The sequence below is a fragment of the Indicator indicator genome, chromosome Z (assembly GCF_027791375.1).
Source record: "Indicator indicator isolate 239-I01 chromosome Z, UM_Iind_1.1, whole genome shotgun sequence".
Classification (NCBI taxonomy): Eukaryota; Metazoa; Chordata; class Aves; order Piciformes; family Indicatoridae; genus Indicator; species Indicator indicator.
Window position 1 is genome coordinate 48652637 of NC_072053.1, and position 24925 is coordinate 48677561.

Below are 24925 nucleotides of genomic sequence, written 5' to 3' on the forward strand. Positions count from 1 at the left end.
CTAAATTAATACTGGACTCTCTTTTGGATCCCAGAAATTTAATGAAATGGCTTCATCTGAAATGTGTTCGACCTCATAATGATGAGGCAAAGGATCCAGAGAAAGGCAATACAGCCATACTTTTTATACAAGAAACATCAATTTCATACTGAAGTGTTTTAACATTTTCAGAGCCAAAGTAAATTCTGAATCAGCTGCAGCAGGAAATCTCAGCTTTTTAATTGCACATAAAGCTCCCACTTGAAACTCCACAGAGCCATACAAAATAAGATTTCTAGTAGATCTCTAGGCACTGAAAATCTGAAACAGATTCAATATTGAATACACCTGACCCAAGACTAAGGCACAGAAAATTCTTCAAAGTGTGAAAAGCCAAACACATTTGTGCAGAGGAAAACCCCAGCACTCATCAGAAAATTTGGGACATACTAGAACAAGTGTACTGACAGTTCAACAAGAAAGTTAAGTACCAATTTTCTTTCAGTTTATCCAGTTCATTGTCACATCTACATTCTAAATAAAAGTTGAATAAATATAATTTTTTAAAAATACACAAGCTTTTTTTAATTATTCCTGTATATTCAGAAGTACACAGTAATGTTAAGGTTCCTGCTGATTTCCTCAGGTGCCTCTAAAAAAAGAGAATTAACTTTAAGCAGAAAGAATTGCTGGTTTGAACAGAGATGCTACCAAGAACAATCATAGCTAAGACAGAGCTTTATCTTTGTTTCCGTCAATAACATGAGAGCCAACTTGTAAAGAGCTTTATACAGGTACCTCAGGAAGGTTCTGTATTACTGTGGGGCTGTGATTACAGCTTCCAGAAAGGCACCTATCAGAAAGCAAAAACCAATCATATTCTGTATCTACAAGCAATCTGTATTCCGTTGTACCCATCCGTACTGCAACTAGTTTTGTGCAAAGTAAGAAGCTGGTTAAAGAAAATATAATTACAAGCAGTCAATGCTTCCTTATGAATTTGTGTTTGAGTGCACGCTTGGTAACAGCATGTAATTATCTGAAGTTTGGAAATTCATACAAAGTAGAACAGAAACTGCATTTTCCTAAAACTTGGTTTAAGTTGCATGCCAGACTTTCTTCAGGTTACTTTCCGCTGCTCTTAGCAAGTTCTCTTCCTAATTTTCCTCCAAGTGATGATGCCTACAATCTTAAGTGGTTTTCTGAATACATGCTAAGATCATTCATTTTGGAAGAGCATATCCACCCAAAATAACTATTACTTACCTTTTGAACTTCCTTCCAATTTAACAGCAATTTCTTTTTTTTGGTGTGTGTGTACCAAACTGAATGAGCAGCAGATTATAATTAACCTGACTCTTTCAAGATGAGGGGAAAAAACCTACCATCTTGTACTTGGACAATTTTTCCCTAGTACATTGAAAGATTGTACTTCTACACAAAATTACCTCTATGCACCAATCTGTGAGAGCTCACAGCAGTCTCTGCTCTTAAGAGTACTTGTCTGTGGAACTAATTCTTCAAAGACTGTCTTTTTACCTGGGCACAGTACTGCTTCATAATATGATCAATAGAAGGATCATTTATCCTCTTTTCCACCCTCTAAAAAAAGGCATTTAATTACAGCATGAGACAAGAAGCTATGAAAGAACTGTAAAAAGAAAACCAAACCATCTCTGGTCTGCTTTGATGCAGTACTTTCCAGTTCATCTTGTGCTTGCATCTCCACATGGGTCGGGGTCACTTGTATATGATAGTCTCAGAAGAAAGATAACACTTCCAAGTAACAGCTAGCCATTTACATACACTATGTATGATAGGACATACACAGACCAGGTCATGATGACTGCTCATCAGATTTTCACAGCAGGTTAGCTGTCTTGAGGAAGGCAAACCACCCATTCATCTTTAAGTGAAGAAAACTAAGTCAAAACTACAATATCAAGGTTAAATATTTGGCAATACCTATTTCTAAACACACAGAGAAGCATTTTTTTCTACACCATAAACGCTTCCATAGAATATCCTGGTAGATATTCCAGTATTCATAGAAACAGTTACCTCTGCAGCTTTCAGCTGTACACTTCGTGCTTTATACTCCAGCTCCATTCTGTTCTTCTCAGCAGCCACCTTAGTGCTCTGAAGAACCAAGTCTGCTTTGAGGATATTCAGTGATATACAGTTCTACACAGGGAAACAGAGAATGTTCTTTTTTTTCCACAAGAGACTAAAAACTGATATAATCACTATCTGGCTTAAGAAACTATCCATTGCAGTCATAGCACACAATCTCACAAAGTGTTCAGATCTCCAATCTGTAAGGATATACATATCACCTGCAAGGAAACCATTTTACACTCAAATAAAGAAGTAAGAAACACATTTTATTTCTCTGTGCCATATACTTACATGTGAAATGTGAGAAAAGTCAGAGCCATCTCAATTCTTTTAGAGACACAATTCAACAGGTGGATTTTGATGAACTTATGTCACATACAGACATGGAAAAAGGTCAAAAAAAACCCCATTTAAGATACTTGGCTGTCTCACTGACAAGGTAAAAGGATTGATCAGAGTGACTCCAGTGTCTTGTGTCTCAACTGGAACAACACACAAACAAGAGCAGGTTCTCTTTTGGAAGATTCTTAACAGGATTCAGTGATTACCAGAACCTCTTTTGACGACTTTAAAGAAGCAACCATTTTTGTCAAACAAGTAATGCCCAGGAATGGTCTGAGCTCAGGGTAGCTTCAGACCTCAAATTAGGAGGAACTGCAAACACCAATTTACTTTTTTTGTTTTGCTCTGACTTTTGTTTGGTTTTGTTGTCATTTTTTTTTTTAATGATCAGGATATAAATACAACGGAATCTTCTCTCTTAATGAAAGAAGAAACTGTAGACCTATGGGTTCTGCAGAATAAGTTTTGAGAGTGTTAACTTCTTTACTATTTGTCATTTCAACATGAAGTTTCTACAGTGTGAACTTTGACACATGAATAAGTTTATTAATTTCCAATTCACTTGATTTAAGAATCAGGAAAGTAAACTCAGTCATCACAAAAGGAGATGAAGATGGAAAAAGCTGAGATTATTTAAAGACAACAGCACAATCAACAACATACAGAAGCAGTGCTAGAATCTGAAATAGTGGCACAAGGCTATTTCTGTCAACAGACTGAAAAGTATTGATGTGTATTAAATAGATGCCAGACGCACTCTGCCTTCTGTAGTTGTGCAAACATACACGTAGCCTGTTACTCTAGCTGAGAGTTCCATGCAAGCCCCAAAATCCTTTATAAAATAGATGATATTACCACCAGGGAAACACAAAATCCAGTATGCTTGAAATATCCTTCTATGGCACGAGTAACTGTGCCTGAAACACATGACTACCTAGGTTTTCATCACTTCAATAACCCACAGCTACTGTAATTACAAAACCTATTGTAGTAAGCACAAAGACTCATAAAATTGGAATCAATCCTGAAGTTTGTTTTGGGGATGACCAGAAGTGCATGGATATAAAAATTCTGACAAACCATAAAATGAGACCTCTTACTTCTATCAGACCATTTTTTCCCTTCAGTGTGTATAAGCATGTATTTCCCATAGCACAAAACGTGAAAATTAAGCTAATGCAAAACTGAAATAAATCCCTTTTGCAATCAATAACTACTTCAGGCAAATACAATCCATCATTGCTTACACATGGGTATACTGAGAAATACATGGTATGTATTGCAACTATGTATTTTCAAATTGCTTCTCCTGTACTGGGGAAAACAAGATCAAGATACACATTCCGGCAGGTATGTAAACAGCATGTAAACAATTTATGCTGCACTTTATAACAGCAACACACCTGGGATAGTTTATGTACTGGGAAATGGGCATCAAACACAAAATCAACACAATATTCTGGAAAAGTCAATACAATGATCTAAAAGTTCCTGTTTTAAACGCAGAGCATTTGAAAAAGTTTTGAGAAGAGTTACTTTTCAGGACTGTTACTACCTGTACAAGTTCTTAAGTTATGTAAAAGTAATCTAAACCCTAAGCGACACTTTTAACTTGGCAGGCTACTTTTTTGCTATTCTTTGGTATTTTCAAAATTGTTTTGACCATCTGACCCAAATAACATCTCCAAAACACCTCAGTTCTTGCAGCCCATGCCTATCACGACAGAGAAACAGCTTCCCATTTAGATTATTTTCTTAAAAAAGAATTTATATAAAGACCAGCAATTGAAATGCATTGAAAGTAGTCTTACTTCAAAGGTAATACTCAATTCTTTTCAGGGGTAAGCAAGAACACATTTTAATGTCAGTAAGGCTCAGCAAAGGAAGAACCTATGTGCTCTAAGTGGCTGCAAGAATGGCACCATGGTTTGCTGAGTGTTGAAGCACAAACAGATTCCTTTGGAACCGAAACTAACTGTTTCTTGTTCCTTAAGTTCTTAAAAACTAAGGAAATTCACCTTATGGCAGCTCCCATTATTAGGGCTTACAAGCTAAGCTAAAGCAACAATTAAGTCCAGACTTTTTTCTCCTTTTTTTGAATTAAAGAAAACCCAATGACACTGGAACCTGAGACTTGAGTACTTTCCCCATCCCAGTATTCTTTACAACCATGGAGATTTACTGTTTCAGGTCAAACTTCGAAGTGACTAATGACTACTCTTTTTCAATAAAAAACAAACAAGAAAAGGTTATCAAGTAGGGTGGCAAGAATAGTTCACAGAATAATGCAGTACTCCGAAAGTGTACAGGCTAAAACAGTTACATAGCTCATTCCCAGCTCAATTCATGTATTTACTGAATCAGACAGACCAGGGACTGTAAGACTTCACTCAGTGAGCCTAAACACAAGCACACGATCTACAAATGAATCAACAACAGATGAACAAGTTCAAGTCATTAAAAGCTTCAAAAGATGTTGATCTTACAGAAAGCTTGCTTGTGAACATTTACAAATCTGAGTGTTGCATACCTCCTTCTTAAGTTACAAGAACTGGACTTTTCATAGAGAAATGCATACTGAATTAAAAATACATACCTTTATGAGATGCATCAATTCAGTAACAAGTCTTGTTTTTTGGATATTTATTTCTTTGATCTTTACATTCGCCTGTTGAGATTCCTCCTTTAGGTTAATAGCATCTTGTTCCAGCTGCTTTAAACTATGGGAGGAATCAATATTCACTTAATAAATTATACAAAAATACAAAAATTCCTGTTCTTGGTTCACAAACCAACAGTTTGTAAGAACAGGTATCTGTATACCTTGTGTGTATACACTGTGAACACATGAGGCATTCCCAATCTATGCACACTAAAGAAATTCAAAAGACAAAACTTCATAATTAAGTAAACTGATTTTGGCTACAAAAACATCACTCAGCAACCACACTCCTGTAAATTTCAGATTAAAAAAGTAAATTAAGAAAAAATAGTCAAATCAGTGTAACAGTATTTTTCTTCTGCTACTAGAGATTTGCGACAATACAGCATAGGAGAGTTCAGGAGGTTTGTTTAGCCCTTGTTTCATGCACTAGCAAAAAATAACTTTAAAAATATTAAAAAACAACCCAAAAAACAACAGAAATGTCCTCAACGTATTGCAGAAGGCTAACAGCAATCCTCAAAACCACATAAACATTAAGAACTTTGTATGGAATAATCATGTTTACTAAGCTGCAAGAATTTAGATACTAAAACAGGGTCAGAACAGCCAAGAGGATGACACAGGAAATTATGACCCCCAGGAAAAATGTGGAGCTAGTATCCTTGCAAAACAATTCCAGAAGCAAAAAACCAGAAAATCAGCAATCATACCTGATGAACCCAATTGTAAGACAAATGGAAAGCCACTCAGAGTGTCTGGACCCAGCTATTGACAGGATCTATATTGTCTGCATGTACCCAGAGAAGTCTTACTAGGGGAGTCTTGTGCTGCTTAGATAAGAGTAGGAACACGATGAGGCCACTGGTGCTGCATTTACCCAACTGTTCTGTGTACCCATATGTGCTGTGAGGCTACACAGGGGCTGTTTAGATGTGCTCTGCATGAACTAGCATGTCTACTGGAAAGATAAGCTCAGTCTTCCTGTTTGCACCTGGGAGCGTTAGTCCCACCTTCCTCTCAAGTCTGCTGGATTCAGACCCATTCTCCTAAGTTTTTCAATGCAGTCTCCCACAATATTGTTGTAATTCTTCCTTTATGCTTAGCACTGCAACCATTTTTGTTCCCTGCCCCGAAGATCAACAAACTGGAACAAACTCGGAAAGCAGTCAGCACTGTCAGGGGCTACACCATTAGGCACTGCAAGGACAGACTAAGAGTGTTCAGCTTGTTCACCCTAGGCAAGAGATAGCTTCAAGACACCTAACAGCAACCCCTCACTTCCCACAGGGAAATCATTTAAAGGATGAAATCAGGCTCCTGCAAGAGGTGCATAGTAGAATTACAGACAGTGGACTTAAGTCAAAACAAGAAGGATTCAGACTGGGTATCAGCAGAAAATTTTCCTCATGAGGGCAGTCAAATAGTGGAAAAGGGTGTCCAAACACTTCAGGCAGTCTCCATGGAGACTTTAAAGATACAATGAAATACAGCCCTGAAAACCTTGCTTTGAGGGGATGGCTGGACTACAGACTACCTGAAATCCCCTTCAATGTAAGTAATTTTGTCACTGTGTATTACTTTCAAAATTACCATCCAGCTTTATTCAGATGCTCATCAATGAGAAATGCGAATATTTAGAGATAGTTGTATTTACTGCAAGGATTATTTAAATAATTTCTATTACTATAGAAAGCCATTCTCATTATACAAGAAAATTTGTAACAGCCTTGTCTGTAATTGTGTTGGGTTTCTTACTAACCCTATTCAAAATTAAAGGAGTGTTGTTTTTTTCAAAAGGAAGGATTTAATTAATATTTGCCTTCAAATCAAATTCTGTATTCCAGTAAAACAGCATGGCAATACAAGTATCCCTAACATGAAACCCGAGAGCAATACTTGGTTTTGAGGCTGAGCTCACATCCACACTGTTTAAACCTAATTATTTTCACAACAACCTGGACACTCGTGACTACATAGCAGTTGATTCTGGTCCCTCTAACACCCCTGCAGCCCTACTTCTCTCTCTTTCCCTCTCCTTATTTTCAGTTTAATGCATCATAAGTAATGGAAGAGTTCTGCATGCAAACACCAGCACCAACTTTCAGAAAACGTAAAGTAGTGCAACATAATATATAGGAGTATTTGAGGGTTCAAAGTCTGCTGGGACTGTTTTACAGGAATGCAGAGAGTGAAGCCTGGGGCAAACTCATCTACATTGCCTTCTGAAAGCATAAGCTTAATACCTCTTTAATCATGCCCAGGTTCTGCTTTATGAGAAAGGGGTAACAGAGAACTAATTACAGAGGCTCACAAAACCAGAAAATATGTTAACACAAATACTGTGGATAATTAGGGTCCAACTCAATCCCTGACATGCTTACTTAGTACTATCTATGTACACCATGGTATCATCTAGATACATACCAGCAACACAGAAGACTATGGTAATATTTGAATAAAGGCATGCAATGATCTCAAACTGGAATCCTGTGATTTTATTACAGGAAATTATTTGGAACATCGTTACATGGTCTTAAATGTTGTCTTAAGCTCTGTTTATAAACACCTATTTTGTCTTGAATATCATCTGTACCTGATACTCAAACTACAGTTTACTTTGTAAAGGTCAAAGCACACTACACTAAGAGGAAGCCAATATACCTTTATATTTAAAATCGTTCATGTTTCACAGATAACATGCCTTGTTTCCTACCTATCATACTTCACACCAATTTTTGATTCCAACTGTTTCCTCCTGTTTCCTCTCTCTAAAAGCTCCTTCTTCTGCTGCCTGAGCTCATTGTCTTTATGTTCCAGATATTTTTGTCTCTCATGCAATGCAGTCAAACGCATACCCAATGTCTTTAGTGTGCTACTGATGTCCTGAAATAAAAGAACACACACCATTAGCATTCTTACTACAAACATACCTTACTAAACACATGCAAGTAGTCTATGTTTATTGCACAATAAAATGGGTAATATAGAAAAATAAATCTATTACCTGTTGCTGGTTTTCCAACTGTTGTCTTTCATCTGTATCCACTGAACTAGTTAGAAACCGGGCTGCCCTCAGGAACGTGTTAGTAGAGAGGGGTAGGTGTGTATAAGGAGATACTCTAACAACGTATCTTTCCTCTGCTGTATAGATGTTCCTAAGTTTGGTTTCTTGTATGACCTAAAAAAATAAAAACAAACATAAAAGTATCAATCTGACAAAAATGTTACTCAAGACAATGTTTTTCAGAACAAGGTTGGTCTCTTCTCCCAGGCAACCAGAACAAGAGGACACAGTCTCAAGCTGTGCCAGGGGAAGTTTAGGCTCAAGGTGAGGAGAAAGTTCTTCACAGAGTGATCTGCCATTGGAATGTGCCACCCAGGGAGGTGGTGGAGTCACTGTCCCTGGAGGTGTTCAAAAAAAGGATTGGACGTGGCACTTGAAGCCATGGTTTAGTTAGTCATGAGGTGCTGGGTGATGGGTTGGACTTCATGATCTCTGAGGTCTTTTCCAACCTTGCTGATTCTGTGATCTTCATCTAATGCAAGATTCTGACTTGTTAACAAGCCTTTGCAAAAAGATGATACTAAGTTTAATGCATCATTATACCTGACCATTTGGCAAAGAGCTGCTAAGACTGTCAAGAGTATGTTACTATAACCAATCAAACAAGTTCTGGTAATTCTGATACTACAGATAGACACTGGAAAAACCTGTTAATGTTTGTACAGCAAGTACAATCCTTGTTTGTGATGCAGATGTGTAACATGCAAATGTCATCTGTACCAAAGAACCAAAACTACTTAAGACATTAATAGATGAAACCATAAAGTCAGCTGTAATGCAATTTTAGTGAAGCAAATCTATCTGTAGGGAAGATAAAAAAAGACATATAATAATACTTGAATAACTATTTTTCAGTTACGTCAAAAATTATTTTATCAATAACAGTAGACAAGCCTCCACAGGACAACATAAATTTGACTGAAGATTTTTTCAGTTTATGTGCACAGCACCAGCAACATTCTGTTGAGTTGGTTCCCAGACACTGAAAACCGTGTTTTCTTTGCTTTACAGCTCAGACTGTGATTGATGACATTTCCATCCTTGTCCTTTTTCCACATATTTGGCTCTATGAAACTGGGCAGGGGGAAATTTAATGAAGTTCAACAATGGCAAGTGTAGAGTCTTGCACCTGGGAAAGAACAACCCCATGTCCCATAGGTTGGGAACTGAGCTGCTGGAGAGCAGTGAAGGGGAAAAGGACCTGGGGGTCCTAGTGGATGGAAGGGTGACCATGAGCCAGCAATGTGCTCTTGTGGCCAAGAAGGCCAATGCCATTCTGGGGTGGATTAGAAGGGGTGTGGTCAGTAGTAGGTCGAGAGAGGTTCTCCTCCCTCTCTATTCTCCCTGGTGAGGCCACATCTGGAATACTGTGTCCAGTTCTGGGCCTCTCAGTTCAAGGACAGGGAACTGCTTGAGAGAGTCCAGCACAGAGCCACAAAAACGGTTAAGGGAGTGGATCATCTTCCTTACAAGAAGAGACTGAGGGAGCTGGGGCTCTTTAGCTCTGGGAGGAGACTAAGGGGTGACCTCATTAATGTTTATAAACATGTAAGAGTGAGTGCTAAGAGGATGGAGCCAGGCTCTTCTCAGTGATGCCCAATGACAGGACAAGGGGCAATGGGCGGAAGTTGAGGCATAGAAAGTTCTATGGAAACAAGAGGAATAATTATTTCACTGTGAAGGTGACAGAACACTGGAACAGGCTGCCCATGGGGGTTGTGGAGTCTCCCTCTCTGGAGATATTCAAGACCTGCCTGGATGCATTCCTGTGTGACCTGGTATAGGTGATCTTGCTCTGGTAGGTTGGACTAAATGATCTCTTGAGGTCCCTTCCAGCCCCTGACATTCTGTGATTAGTCTCCTTTTAAACTTAAGGTTTTTTTCCTGGCACATGTGGGGAAAAAATGATAAAATGTTGCAAACAATGCACTTCATCAAAACTAGTCACAACAAACAGTCATGCAACTGCACTGATAAAGTACCACATACACATACTCAGAATAGTGGCTTGTCTTTGCCAGTGATTTTTAATATGCTGCTAACTGAGCTCTGGAAAGCAGGAAGGGCTAATAAACACTGTGGTGGAAGAATTGAAGTTTGAAGATGAAAATTCTTAGAATGAACATAAAAAGAAGAGCTTTTCATCTAGGACTCCTACTTTTACTTCCCTCTTCCTCATTCTCAAGAGCCTTAGAAACACAAAAAGCAAGAAGGAGCAACAGTGATCTCAAGTGAAACAGGAGTTGCTCTCTAGTCACACTGCCTGTTCCCCAAGATTGTGAGAAAAACAACTTTTAATGTTCTCAGACACCACAGTTCTCTGTACAAGATAGACAAAAGACATCCAGCACAGGCAGAGGAGTGAATAAGGATTTAAGTTGAAAAGAAAAACAACTTTTAATGTTCTCAGACACCACAGTTCTCTGTACAAGATAGACAAAAGACATCCAGCACAGGCAGAGGAGTGAATAAGGATTTAAGTTGAAAACTGTTGTGTATGTTACCCGTTACAATCCAGCAACGATGAGCTTGCAAGATCTCAAGAAAGACTAACGTAGGGAGATTACTACTAGCAGGAGCTCTTAGCTTATTTCTAAAAATCCAAAAGGTTTATATACCATTTAACACATCAACTCTAACTGAACCTGTAACACTGTATTTGCTGGAAACTGAACATCTTAATGTACTTAAAGGAAAAATAAAACAAACCCAAACCCAAAATAGCTTTAAGTGTTACTTTAAACACAACAGGACACGACAATGCTGACCTATTAAGTGGTTGATTCAATTTTTGCCCCAAATACCTCAGGGACTTGAAGTTTTATTATAATAACAACTTCATGCAACTGTCTCAGGTTGCAGGTGAAAGATGTATTTCACTTTACTCTATAGAGTGCTGCATTAGATAGACCAGACTTGTTAAAACATCCTGCAGTATGTTTGCATATAATGAACTCTTTTCGCTTCCAAAGGCTGATAAAAGGCTAAAGCAAATTTTTTTTGTTTTCTCCACATCTATTGCAAAAGTTCTTTGGCAAGTTAAACACCAGACTAAAAGATATGTTTGTACTATATAGGACATCTCACCCTTTCAATCATGTTTCTTGTCTTCTCTGTTCCCACAGGGATATCATGAACATGGTATTGATAGCAAAGATAACTCATCACAGCATGAGGAGCATCAAACAACTCTCGTAAATATGAGAAAAATCCGTATCGGCTGGAGAAAAAAAAAAAGAAAGCATGCATCAGAAATAAAATTTTGCAGGTAGGTGAGCTGAAGTTACTGAAGCATCAGAAAGAAGTCCTGCTAACCCAGAAATGAAATGGTGGAAATTTAATTCATAACAGAAAATTATATATATATATATATATATATATATATATATATTGGGTTTGGCTGAGCTAGAGTTAATTCTCCTCAAAGCATCATTCCAGTGCTGTGTTTTGCAGCAGTAGCTGATAATTCAGCAGTGTTTCAGCTATTGTTGAATCTAGGCTGTGTCTTTTCAACATTTCCCCACTCCAAGAGCATGCTGAGAGGTGGGCAAGATTTTGGGAGGGGACATGGCCGAGCCAGCTGACCCAGACTGGCCAAAGGGGTGTTCCATGCCATATGACACCAGCTCAGATATAAGAATGAAGTGAAAGAAGGAAGTGGGAGGATTTGTCCATGGCATCTATCCTCCTAAGGAACCACCAAGCTTACAGAGCCCTGCTTCCCGAGACTGACCATCATCCTGCTGATGGGAAGTAGAGGCTAACATCTCTCTCTCTGCTTTCACTTCCGTGTGGTCTACTGCCTTTGCTTATTATTGTTATTAAACTGCTTCTATCTTATTACTGGCTTTTGTTATATTTTTTCCCCTGTCCATTTAAGAAAGGGAGTGATAGAACAGCCTTGGTGGGCATTTGTCCCCTAGGCCAGGGCCAAACCACCACAATAGCAATACCACCAAAGCACTGTATTTAAAACCATTGCTCACTAACAATGTGATACATACTGTAATTCTTCAATAGGTCTCGAAGGTAAGCTTTCAGCATACGACTGAGCAGGTGCACACACAGCACTCACTCTGAGTTTCTGATGATCACGCACCTAAATATAGATTAGATTGTTTGGTAAAAAAGAGTAGAATAATTCACTATATGAAAATCAAATATTTATTCTTCATTCACAGAAATGGGATTATTTCAAACCAACAACATCTGGAAAAATCCACAATCTACTCTGGCTCAGGCATGACTGAGGTTTCTAAAATACAAGCTCAGTTAATGTCTCTACATGAAAACATCATGCATCAGAGAAAACAAAAGCAATTAAAGAAATCCTGAGCCAGACACTCAACCTAAGTCTAAAGTCGGATGTAATAAGGAAGCCCCTTCTTTCAGGCTCTACAGGGATTTTGCACAGATAATGGCAGACCACTAGCTACAGAGGCTCTGAAAAACCTGATCCTAACAGAGCAGAAAAGATTGAGGATACAAATGAGCGATCAGTTTATCTGCTTAAAGCAGTCTTGCATTGGCTCAGTTTCACACCCATGGACACAAGACAAGCCCCTAGAACCTCAGCTATCACCACTACTGTTCATTTATATAAAAATTACTATCTTCTATAAAGGACAGACTGGTCTTCAAAAATTGTAGAGTAGTTTACCATTAATCATGTGGTTTCCCAGCAGCTGGGAAGCATTAGTGACAGTTAATACCACATCTTGTGGCTTTTTTCTCCAGCAAATGCATCAGCTACCTGGCTCTCAAAGGGAATAATCTCCCTATCGCTTCAGGACACAGCAGTATTAAGAAAATACAAGCACAACTCACTGCTGGACTATTATCTTCTCACAGAAGATGCCCTCTTGCCTCTTTAGTCAGGAGATACTGGGAAAGTTTGGTACTGAATTTGTAGCTTCCTGTTCTTGCCATTTTCTTGTATTCAGCATTTTATCCTCACAATTGCTGCCATGTAAAGGAATTCATAGAATACCAGGTTGGAAGGGACCTCAAGGATCATCTAGTCCAACCCTTCATGCTAAGAATATAGTTTAAATAAGACGGCCCAGCACCCTGTCAAGCTGTGCCATAAAACTGTCTAACATAGGGGAATCCACCACCTCCCTCAGGAGCTTATTCCAATGTTTAATAGTTTGAAACGTGATTTTTTTTTTCTGGTATTCAGAAATTTCTGGTATTCTGGTATTTGGGTATTCAGCCCAAATCTCCCCAGTATCAACTTGTACCCGCTACCCTTTGTCTTCACCATGTGACTCTTTGTCAAAAGGGAGTCTCTGTCCTCATGATCATAGAATGGTTCAGGTTGGAACGGACCTCCAAAGGTAATCTAGTCCACCCCCTCTGCAGTAAGCAGAGGCATTCTCAACTAGACCAGGCTGTCCAGAGCCTGTTGAGTCTCACACTGAGTATCTCCAGGGATGCAGCCCCATCTCCCTGGGCAACCTGTTCCAGTCTTGTCCCTCCTGTTCGTAACATCCAATCTAAATCTGTTCTAGTTTGAAGCCATTTCCCCTCATCCTATCACTACAGGCCTTTGTAAACAGTCTCTCTCCATCCTTCTTGTAGGCCCCCTTCAGGCTGTTATTAGGTGTTCCCAGAGCTTCCTCTTCTCCAGGCTGAACAACCCCAGATCCCTAAGCCTGTCATTGTAGTAGCGGTGCTCCTAACCCCTGATCATTCTCATGGCCCTCCTCTGGACCAACTCCATGAGGTCCATGTCCTTCCTGTATTGAGGGCTCAACCTGTAAGCAGTATTCCACACGAGGTCTCACCAGAATCACCTCTCTGGATCTGCTGGCAATGCATCTTTTGATGCAGCCCAGGATGTGATTGGCCTTCTGAGCTGCAAGCACACACTGCCTGCTCATGTCCAGCTTCTTGTCCATCAGCAGCCCCAAGTCCTTTTCCACAGGGCTGCTTTCTATCATCTCATCCCCTAGTCTGTATTGATAGTGAGGATTTTTCTGGCCACCCTTTATGTACTTGTACATGGCTATGAAGTCTCCCCTAAGGCTTCTCTTCTCAAGGCTGAACAAACCCAGTTCTCTCAGCCTTCCTTCATATGACAGGCCTTCCAGTCCTCTGATCATTTTTGTGGCCCTTCTCTGTGCCCTTTCCAACCTGTCTGCATCCTTCTTGTATAGCAGAGACCAAAACTGTACACAGTCCTTGAGGTGCAGCCTGACCAGTACTGAGTAAAGTGGGAGAATGACATCTTTATCTCTGCTTGTGATACCCTTATTAATGCAACTCAGTATCCTGTTGGCTTTCTTTGCCACTGCAGCACACTCTTCACTCATATTGTGCCTTCTCTCCACCAAGACCCCCAGATCCCTCTCCACAGTGCTGCTCTCAAGTCAGGTGGCTCCCAATCTGAGCTGCATTCCCGGGATAGGTGTTCCCAGGTGCAAGACCCTACACTTGGCCTTATTAAAATTCATACAGGTCCTTCTTGCCCACTGTGATGGTTTGAAACTGTCTTTTTAATTTTTCCTTGCAAAGTTCAGAACAGAGAAAGTGAAAGAATGTAAATAAGTCACTATTGGGTGTAAGAAAGCAAAATAACGATTGTTCCAAACACTTCCATTGGATAGATAGAAATGTTTAAGAACTATTACCCAAAACAAAGTAGGCATTCTGCACATTCTGCGTTCGGCAGTGGGGGCAGTTGCTGGGCTGTCTGGTTGCTGTTTCTTCTTCTCTTCTGGCTGAAGATAACACACTGACCTTGGCAGCTAAGTTAACAACTTTCTGCTTAACTAACTCTGCTTCTCTGTCCAGGGGGGTCTGGGGGGGAAGCTCCTGGGAGAGAGAGAGAGGCCCCTTTGGGAGGGTCCCCTTGGGGGGAAGCAAAGGGAGATCGGTTGTGCTTTTCTGTTGATTGTATATATTTGTGAATGTCATGAATTTTGTATATTTGTATATATTCATTGCATTTCATTGTAGATTTTAGACTCTGCTTGTAAATACAGCTTTTCATTTGCTTCCAGACTGAGCTAGCCTGGTTATTGTCGGTGGGGGGGGGAATTTCAGCTCACACCGACACACCCACTCAACCAGCTTGTCAAGATCTTCTTGGAGTATGGCTCTCCCTTCTGGGGTGTCAACTTCCCCACTTATTCTTGTGCTGTCAGCAAACTTCATCAGGGTGCTCTTAATTCCAGTATCTAAAACATTAATGAAGATATTAAAACAGCATTGGGCCCAGTATTTATCCCCAGGGGACCCCACTAGATTTTCTTACTATTCCTGCATCCTCCAGTTGGTCTAGGCAAAAAATCTTACTCTAGAAGAAAATATTTTAATACTTTTTATTAGCTATTGTGTTGATCTTGCCAATCAAAACTTTAAATAAATATAGACCTATTTGGTTTAGGAGTTTAGGGCTCCTACATCAGTATTTAATCAATCCTTAGAACTGGTGCCTACTTACCTCCAGAAGAAACACCTCCATATCTTCTTGACTCTCAAAAACAAAAGCACTCATATCATTGGCAGAAATGTGATTTTCAATATATTTAGCATATCTATTGTTTTTCATATTGATCTGATAAAGAAAAGTATTGAGAAAGTGATTTAATACAATTGTACTTAACTCTTCTACACACACCCCCCAAATATTTTAAGCGGCCAGGTGATATCCAAGAAAATAAAAGACAATGTTTAAATGTCTTAAAGATGCAAATTTTTTTTGTCTTTTTGCACCAGTTCTCTTGGGAGGAAACCTACAGTAGCTCCTATGTCTGTGTTTAATTTTTAGCAATATAAGATACAAGTTCTGGCAATATAAGTATTTATTGATACTAACAAAAAGTAATTTTTAATAGTTCTAAGCACATGCATAAAGTGTAAGAATTGGTATAAAATATTCAACTAACTTAAATTGTAGCAACACACTACTTACTGAAGTAAGTTTGCAATTCTGAAGAAGAGGAGCAGTCTTTATGCTCTTCACATTACATGCCACAAATACAGCAAAAGGCTGGGATAACTGTGTAGGAATACACTAAAAAGTCACTTTGAAAATTTAGCTCTGCTATTCCTAGCCAGTACAGCATGTGTGGAACAAAAATACTTAACAAAAGTAGGGACAGATTAAGGTGTTTCTGTTTCTGAAGCTGGCTGTGCAAACAGAATCAAACCACAAAAACATCTGGGGGATCACAGTGACATGTAACCTTTGCTAAGCAGGGTGTTCTACAAGGGAAGGTATTCAATTGTAACTACCACTGTTTTTTTAAGCAGCAAATAAGAACTACTTAAGTCTTAAACAACTGAATGTACCTTAGAGAAAATCTTGAATAGGTACCTTAATAAAGTACCACACCCCAGCCTGGTCTCATGGAAGGTATCTCTCCCTACCCATAGCAGAGGGTTGTAACTAGATGATCTTTAAAGTCCTTCTAACCTGAAACATTCTATGATTCTATGATCTTACTCAATGTTGAGCATTACTACACTGCCTACAGAATTAAAATTAAAAATAGTTCACCATGCTATGGTATGTAACTGTATACCTGTAACTGGCAGCTCAAGATGTCTTGAAAGTCCTGAAGCCATTCTCAAAGTCTTGCAAGACACAAATAAACTAAACATTAACTGGTTAGAGTGAGACACAAGTAAATTTTCTTACTTCAAGCATCATGGGTTCACAAACTGTTTTTTTAAACTTGTCTTTGTTTTTTCTTAGCCATATAAGAGCAGTGTGCGTGTCTTGAAATCTCAATTTAAGATGCTCTTCCTTCATATTCATTATATTATTAAGCTGCCCAAGGCGATCAGTCACTCCTGTGATTTAAGACAGTTTTTTTAAACAGAGTACATAACAAGTACACATTTTAACTAGCATTCTTCAGTATTTTTTGACTATGATACTCCAGCAATAGAGTTGTTAGAACATTAGAAGAATTTTTTGCTTCCCACAATCAATATGCTGATTATAAAGGAATCTTAAGAACTATTATAGCTTAAAATCAAAAACAAGATCAAGACTTACCCAAAGGATAATAAAATGTGGTAGCACAGGAATTTAGTCCTAAAAATATCTCTATTCAGAACTTGTTCTACCTTTGCATTTAAAACCAAAAATGCTTCAATGCAAAGAGGGAGTGACACTAGCAACATGAAATTTCTAAGTGTTATTCCATGTGTGCAGAAACCAAAATATGTGACCACAGGCTGTGCACAAAAGCATTTGCTATTTATGAGAAACAGAAATCAAACACTCTTGTGCTTCTCAAGGCAAAATACATAGTGTCTGCTTCCTCAGGTCACTTGGTCTCTCTATACCTCAGTTGTTTTTTCAACTCTATGACAAGTTAAACATTAGACAGAGAGGTCTGTGCAAATGTACTATGCTCATTGACAAATTTATATACAACACTGCCTACTAGTCAACCTATATATCTTTTCTCTTAGGAAGAATTATTGCAAATCCTAGGCTAGTATAAAGGAATTTATTATCCATAAGGTTATTTCAGGTGCACCTAGGAAAGGCAAAAGCAGATCATACACTGCCAAAGAGATAAAGTGAAACACTGCATCTTCAAAGCAAACTGCTTTTTGCTTCTGATTTGATTTTTTTGATTCCTGCTAACAGTATGCACCTTCATTTAATAACAGAGAAAGAATGAAACTAGCAAAGCAGTCTCCTTACTCAGAGATCAGAGGAAATAAAAAAATTTTAAGCATAGTTTTAAGGCTAATTGTCACTTTTGAACCTTCTTATCCCTTCTATTTCAAAAATGGTTTCTGCTAATTTTATTAAAAATGGAAACAGACAAGACTGCCATACATGAAAGATGTAACTACAAGGCTTGAGGCAAATGTCTCAGCAGGGTTAAGTGGATTCCGTACAAAGTGAAAAACAAAACAAAGCAAAATAAAAACCCCAAGTAACTTACTTTTCTTTTCCCTCTCTTTGTTCATTTTCTCTGCTGTTACATCACTGATATCACTATCAATATGTGCTCTTTCTTCTTGCAGTTTTTTCAGCTCATTATTAACAGCATCAGTTTGTGACTTAAGATTCTCACAGACTGCCATTGTATTGAGCTCATTCTTCCAATCTTCTATCACCTTGTGAATGTTGCGTATTTTCCTCTGTCTGTCCATCTCTTCATCTTTTTTCATTCTCAATGCTTGATGAATTTCTTCAATCTAAGAATTTTGAGTATTTCCAACATTGAGTTTAGTATACAAAATCCACCACAAATAACTAGAATATCTATGCAACCAGTATTAAATGCTGGTGTAACCATGACCTAAATCTGCAAGAGTGTTGTTACAACAGTTGTTACAACAGCCCAACAACAGTTGAAGAACTGAAAATATTTTTGTTAAGATTTAGGAACATTTAAGCAAAAACCCAATCAATCCTTTTAAATCAATTTTTGAAGTTTCCTTGTTTTTACAAAATCAGAAGCGTAAAGCTTAAGATATTCCTTGACACACTGGAAAGTCAGTCTAAGCATGCATAAAACCTGTAATACAAACATAACGTGCAACACTGACTCCGCATCCTTACTCGTTTAATTTATAGAACTCTTGACTGAGTGCTTAGATTACGCTCTGCAAGTCTTTCACAAGATATCTTTGAGTTTTCTTTTTTAAAAATGCTGGATGTATATACTTAACAGAAACAGTAACCCTAACCTCTCACATAGAATATGTGAGGGCATGTTAAATGCTGAGTGCATTTAGTAACACACAGAGGCTGCACCTTTTCAAGGAATTCTCTAGTGTGTGGTATATATATGCACACACTGTCTATTCCTAGGTTTGCTGCACCAAGGTACATGATTTTATGTAGCATACATCTGTCCTTTAGCAATACCTACTTGCCCAAACTAGGCATTTAGAAGATTTATTGTGTATACTGGAGGACCTCTTCAGAGAAACTTCCCTCTCCACTAACGAAAGAGCAGACAAAAAGCTCCATGATCTACTGAAGGATTTAAAAAGGAGCATTTCACCTAAATGCAGCATGTGCTATAGCTAATATTGAATTAATATATTAGCAAAGAAACAGCAAAAAAAGTCACAAATATCAAGACTCTTACTTGTTTATCTTTCATCTCCAAAGCATCTTGCTTCTGTTTACATTTTTGAGAAACTTCTTTAATTTCCGCAGCCTGCATAGAGTAAAATACTTAGACAGTTATAAATCCAGTTATATTTGTAAAAATTCCATATATGCACAACTAAGCATTTATTCCACATTTCATTACTAACAGTCATACTCAGTAGTTTCCTCTTACTTGTATCTGTGACATTTTCAGCAGTCTGAAGAACTCAACAATGTCATATAAACTGTACACAAGCATTCACCTATAGATCTGCAAATCCGGACGTAATAGACAAGAAGGTTTCTAACCTAACCTGAATCGAAGTAATTCCATCCTCGATTTCAATTAAAACATTACATTCAGGTCCTTACACTTTTAAGCGTAAAGGACACTTGTAAAATGTCCTTGCCTCTCTTTTTCCAAACCAATTTTACCAAGAAAAACAAAAATGGTCTAAGTTCCTTGGCAGAGGACAGCCAAACCAGAATTACTGAAGTCATCCTGTCTCTGAAGTACATTGTACTAGAGCCATATCCTACCTGGCTGAGCATGATGACTTGGTGCCTCATGTGCAGGCACCCATGTCTCCACTCTTTCTCTATGCTTTTCACCTTGTAGGATACTACACTGGGCATCACCCTTGCTCAAAGCAGCTTGCCCAGGCACTTGTACAGCAAAGTCCTGAACACAGTGGTAGCATACTATGCTTTCTCTACAAACTTAATTCCTCCTTCCATGAACCTTCAAGGCTAAAACCAGTGCAAACAGAATACTTGAACACTGCAGAAGGGTGGAACAACTCCTGAGATGGTTGTCAAGGACGGGGAGCAGAATATTCCTCCTGTAATCCAGAAGGAAGTAGTTAGTGTCCTGCTGTGCCACTTAGATCCTAACAAGTCAGTGAGTCTGGATGGGACTCAACCTAGGGTGCTTAGGGAGCCGGCACAAGAGCTGGGTAAGCCACTCTGCATCATTTGTCACTGGTCCTGGCTAACTGGGGAAGTCCCAGATGACTGGAGGTTGGCCAGCGTGATGTCCATCCACAAGGGCCAAAAGGAGGATCTGGGGAACTATAGGTCTGTCAGCCTGACCTCAGTGCCTGGCAAGGTCATGGAGCAGCTCATCCTGAGTGCCGTCAAGCAGCATGTACAAGACAACCAGGGGGATCAGGCCCAGTCACCATAGGTTTAGGAAAGGAAGGTCCTGCCTAACCGATCTGATCTCATTCTGTGACTGGGTGACCTACTTGGTAGACAAGGGGAGGGCTGTTGATGTGGTCTACCTAGACTTCAGCAAAGCCTTTGACACAAGTCTCCCACAACATCCTCCTGGAAAAGCTTGCAGCCCATGGCTTGCACAGGTGCACCCTTCACTGGGTTAGAAACTGGCTGGATGACCAAGCACAGAGAGTGGTTGTGAATGGTGCAGCATCCAGCTGGTGTCCAGTGCCCAGGGGTGTCCGCCAGGGATCAATACTGAGCCCAGTTCTATTCAACATCTTTATTGATGACTTGGATGAGGGGATCAAATCTACCGTTAGTAAATCCATGGATGACATCAAGTTGAGAGGGAGTGTGGATCTGCTGGAGGGTAGGAAGACACTTCAGAGAGACCTGGACAGGCTGGGTCGATGGGCTGAGGTCGATGGTATGAAGTTTAACAAGGCCAGGTGCAGGTCCTACACTTTGGCCACAATAATCCTATGCAACACTACAGCTTATGGGATGAGTGGCAGGAGAGTGGCCTGGCAGAGGGATCTGGGAATGCTGGTTGACAACAGATGAACATGAGCCAGTAGTGTGCCCAGGTGGCATGGAAGGCCAATGGCATCTTAGTCTGTATCAGGAATAGCATGGCCAGCAGGACTAGGGATGTAATTCTGCCCCTTTACATGGCGCTGGTGAGGCCTCACCTCAAGCACTGTGTGTAGTTCTGGGCCCCCTCACTTTCAAGAAAGATACTGATGTGCTGGAGCAGGTCCAGAGGAGAGTGTCAAGACTCGTGAAGGGACTGGAAGGGAAGTCTTATGAGGAGAGGCTCAGGGAGCTGGGGTAGTTTAGCCTGGAGAAGAGGAGACTCAGGGGGACCTTATCACACTCTACAACTACCTGAAGGCAACTTGTGACAAGAGGCCTGGCCTACAGCTATGCCAGGGGAGCTGTAGGTTGGATGTTAGGAAGCACTTCCTCACAGAAAGGGCAATTAGACACTGGAATGGACTGCCCAGGAAGGTGGTGGAGTCACCTTCCCTGGAGGTGTTTAAGGAAAGACTGGATGTGGCACTTAGTGACACGGTCCAGTCGATGTGGTGGTGTTAAACCATAGACTGGACTTGATGATCTCAGAGGTCCAATTCAGCCTTCTGTAAGCAAATTCCTGTGCAGACATGAAAACACACAACAGTCTCACAGGAAGAAATGCCTTCCTACAAAACAAGTAAAGATGCTAAGACACATCAAGACTGTAGAAATAAAATTATACAGAATAAACTTTTCCCTTACACAACCTCAAAGATGCACAAGAATTTAAGACCGTATGTCTACAGCTGTTTGCATGAAGGCAACATGAACAATACATCTTGGGGTTGGTACCTAACTGCTATGCAGTATTGATTCTCTGACACTCTCTCCAAAGACCTCAGGCAGGCACAATGAAGAAGCTCTCTCCCAGGAAGCTAATACAAAATATTCAGAAAATAATTCTGAAGGCTCGCAAAATCAGGACACTAGTAAGGAACTGTAATTACCTTTTGATTATCATTATATTTTCAGATATTATATATTTACATATACCTACCTTACAGAACAGATAACAACTGTACTTGTCTTTACATCTTTTGTGGTACAACTACAACAGACTGCTTTATACCTGTCAAATACTGCTAAAAAAAATAATTTAAACTTGCATTTTGTAGTCCACTGTTCAAATGCTTTTAAAGAGTCTAAAGTAGAAACTATTTTAGGCTTCACTCACACAATTTTATTAACCTTTCTACAAAACAGGCTGATGCATTTTTTCAGAATTTGTATGTTTTACACATCCAAAGCACAAAATTTTACTAGTAATTCTTAGTCTAACCAAACCTTTATAAGGGTCTTTAACCTCAAGCTACTCCCAGGCAAAAACCTGCAACACTATGTCTGGCTTTTCGCCAAAAGAAATGCAAACAAGACATAATGAAGGGGTGCTTCCCTCTGCTCTCACATACACGTCCTCACACCAAGAGAAGTATCTCAAGAAGCAGTCAGAATTACAGTTATTTGACATGTAAGCTTGGACCAAAATGCCTTCCAGCTGTTAACTTTCCTCTAAGGAAATACAATTACTCTTAAACAACAAAACTCCACAAACAATGAAACCAACCATTCCCAAAAAAACCCACCTCAATAAAACTGTAAAATTTTAAATTATGTAGGCATATTGAACTGCAGCACAATAAACTCTTGCATGGAGCACAGAATTTAAAAACTACAGTAAGCAAAGAGCTTTCTTAATAACTTACAATGTACTTGGGTAAGTACTACTGCCTGGCAGAGTTTAAAGGACAAGAAAACCAGAAGTGGTGTGAACAACCATCAGCTGACTTTATTGGCTAGTCTTTCTGGTTTGTATTTTGTTTTGGATTTTATGATTGTGTAGTTTGTTTTGGGTTTGTTGTTTGCTTTTTTTCTTGTTTTGGGGAAGGGTGTTTCATTTTTTAAAGAAAGTCCATGGACTGTATACTAGTTCATAAAGCCTTAAATGCCACTGGAGTTTCAGATCCTGATTCTACAAGATGCTTCACCACAGCCATCCTCTACAGGTGTAACTAATATCGCCACTCCAAGTCCTTTGATAGGATCAGTTATCTTCAAACATAACTCATTGCAGCAAACATTCTCCTGTTACAATTTAACTTTAGTTATCCATTAAAAAATTGTGCAGGCTATTCATACAATGACTTATGCAGCCCTAATGGTAGTTGATAGTTAGAATCCTGCAGAGAATTACAGTACTTTTCTTTTTGTAATACAGAAATAGTAATTTTCCATACACCCAGAGAGAGCAGCTATTCAAAAAACAGACATTAAGCTGTTAAGGCATTGGTAGTTTTTTCATAAAATTCTCTTGTGCTTAAAAGTATTCACAACTGATGGAGGATTAATTTCTAATGAAAAACTTACACTGAAGGAACTGATTTAGGGACCAGAACCCCAGACACTGTCTTACTGATAGAAAGAGATGCTTTAACCCTGATGGGTGGGAAACCCTGGGAACAGAGCACAGCTAGAAGGAAAACACAGACAGGTCGGCTCCCTAGAGGCCACTGTGACCTAAGGGAGTTATGCAGGGACCTGATAACAAGAACAAAGCAAAACTTAGGACAGAATTATGGAATCCCTTTATCTCTTGCCTGACGTATGCTTAAGCCTTGGAAAAAATATATGCGTTTGTGTGATACTTTCTCTCTGTAGCCAATCATGAATTTACAACTGTAGTATGGACATATTAATGACCAATTACAAGCTGCCTTCTGATACTATGTTAACCTATATAAAGAAAAAGCTTTGTACAATAAATCGACACTTGGCTTGCATCAGGCTGCGTCCCGTCTCTCAATCACAGCCTAATGGCGCCCCTCGACGTGATGAGGCAATAACCACTACACTGTGGCCCGCTGTGATGTCCCACAGAACTTAAAGTGAGCTGCTGAAAGGAAGCAGGACGCCGGCCGGCAACATATCATCCCTCCGGGAAGTGAGGTGAGCTGTGGGAAACTGAAATGGGGAATCAAGAGTTGTCCCCAGAGAGAGACGTATATGAACTAATTAATGCACTCCTTAAAAAGCATGGCAAAGTTATTTCTGGCCATGATCTTGGAGTAGCACTGAAGTGGGTGCAAGAAAAATCCCCACAGTTACAGCACGGACAGCGGTATTGGGGCAGCGGGAGGAGATGGCCCCTGGCTGGGCCATCACGAGTCTCAGAGCGGCGGTGCCAGCCACAGCAGGGAGCCAAGCGGCGACCCCCGCGCTGGCTCTGGCTTGTCCCGTGGAGGAGGCGGCGGCTGCGGCTCCCATCGCTCTCGTCTATCAGCAGGCAACAGTGCTTACAGCCCTTGATTCTTTAAAGAAATGTCACAGTTTTTTCATCAAGAAATTAGTAAAAAAGCAACCTTGGAGCTGAAGGCAGTGCTCATGCAGTCAAAACCTTCACTTCAAAGCTGGAAAATCTGCACATTTCTGAAGATAACAGCGTGTGAACAACGAAAAGAAAAAAAAGAAGAAAGTGTCTTCTCTACTGCCGTTTGCCTCCCCCCCTTTTTCTCTCCCCCCCTTCCTTCTCCCTCCTTATCTCACTCCCTTGTTTCACTCCCCGCTGAAGGTCTGCAGAAACCTGTGTTCTGATTTTAAAGTAACAGTGTTTTGTTAAGAAAGGTATTTTACCATTTCATGAATGCAACTGATATCTATATATTGTTTTTATCATTATTTCTGATTTTAAGGCATTTGGGAATTTATTATTTTAGTGTTTGCAATTGTTGCGTTTCTTTACAATAAGCATGACGGTAATTGACTACCCAAAAAACAAACTTGGTATTTGTAATAAGGTATACTGTTAAAGAAAATGACTTTTGCTTATAAGTTTTTAGTGATTGTGTTAAAGTATTTTTCCTAATCAATAAGCATGATA

At 39.5% G+C, this 24925-nt stretch overlaps 1 protein-coding gene across 1 annotated transcript in view; it reads right to left on the reverse strand.

Annotated features, from left to right (window-relative positions):
• Positions 1 to 24925, reverse strand: part of SMC5 (structural maintenance of chromosomes 5) — a 59574-nt gene that overhangs the window by 13679 nt on the left and 20970 nt on the right. Inside the window, exons 8-17 of the mRNA XM_054397470.1 lie at positions 19247 to 19318; positions 18089 to 18344; positions 16819 to 16973; positions 15619 to 15732; positions 12173 to 12267; positions 11256 to 11388; positions 8109 to 8282; positions 7818 to 7987; positions 5036 to 5159; positions 2041 to 2163 (exon numbers count right to left, since the gene is read on the reverse strand). Coding sequence (XP_054253445.1) covers positions 2041 to 2163; positions 5036 to 5159; positions 7818 to 7987; positions 8109 to 8282; positions 11256 to 11388; positions 12173 to 12267; positions 15619 to 15732; positions 16819 to 16973; positions 18089 to 18344; positions 19247 to 19318 — 1416 coding nt within the window. The remainder of the gene's footprint in view (positions 1 to 2040; positions 2164 to 5035; positions 5160 to 7817; positions 7988 to 8108; positions 8283 to 11255; positions 11389 to 12172; positions 12268 to 15618; positions 15733 to 16818; positions 16974 to 18088; positions 18345 to 19246; positions 19319 to 24925) is intronic.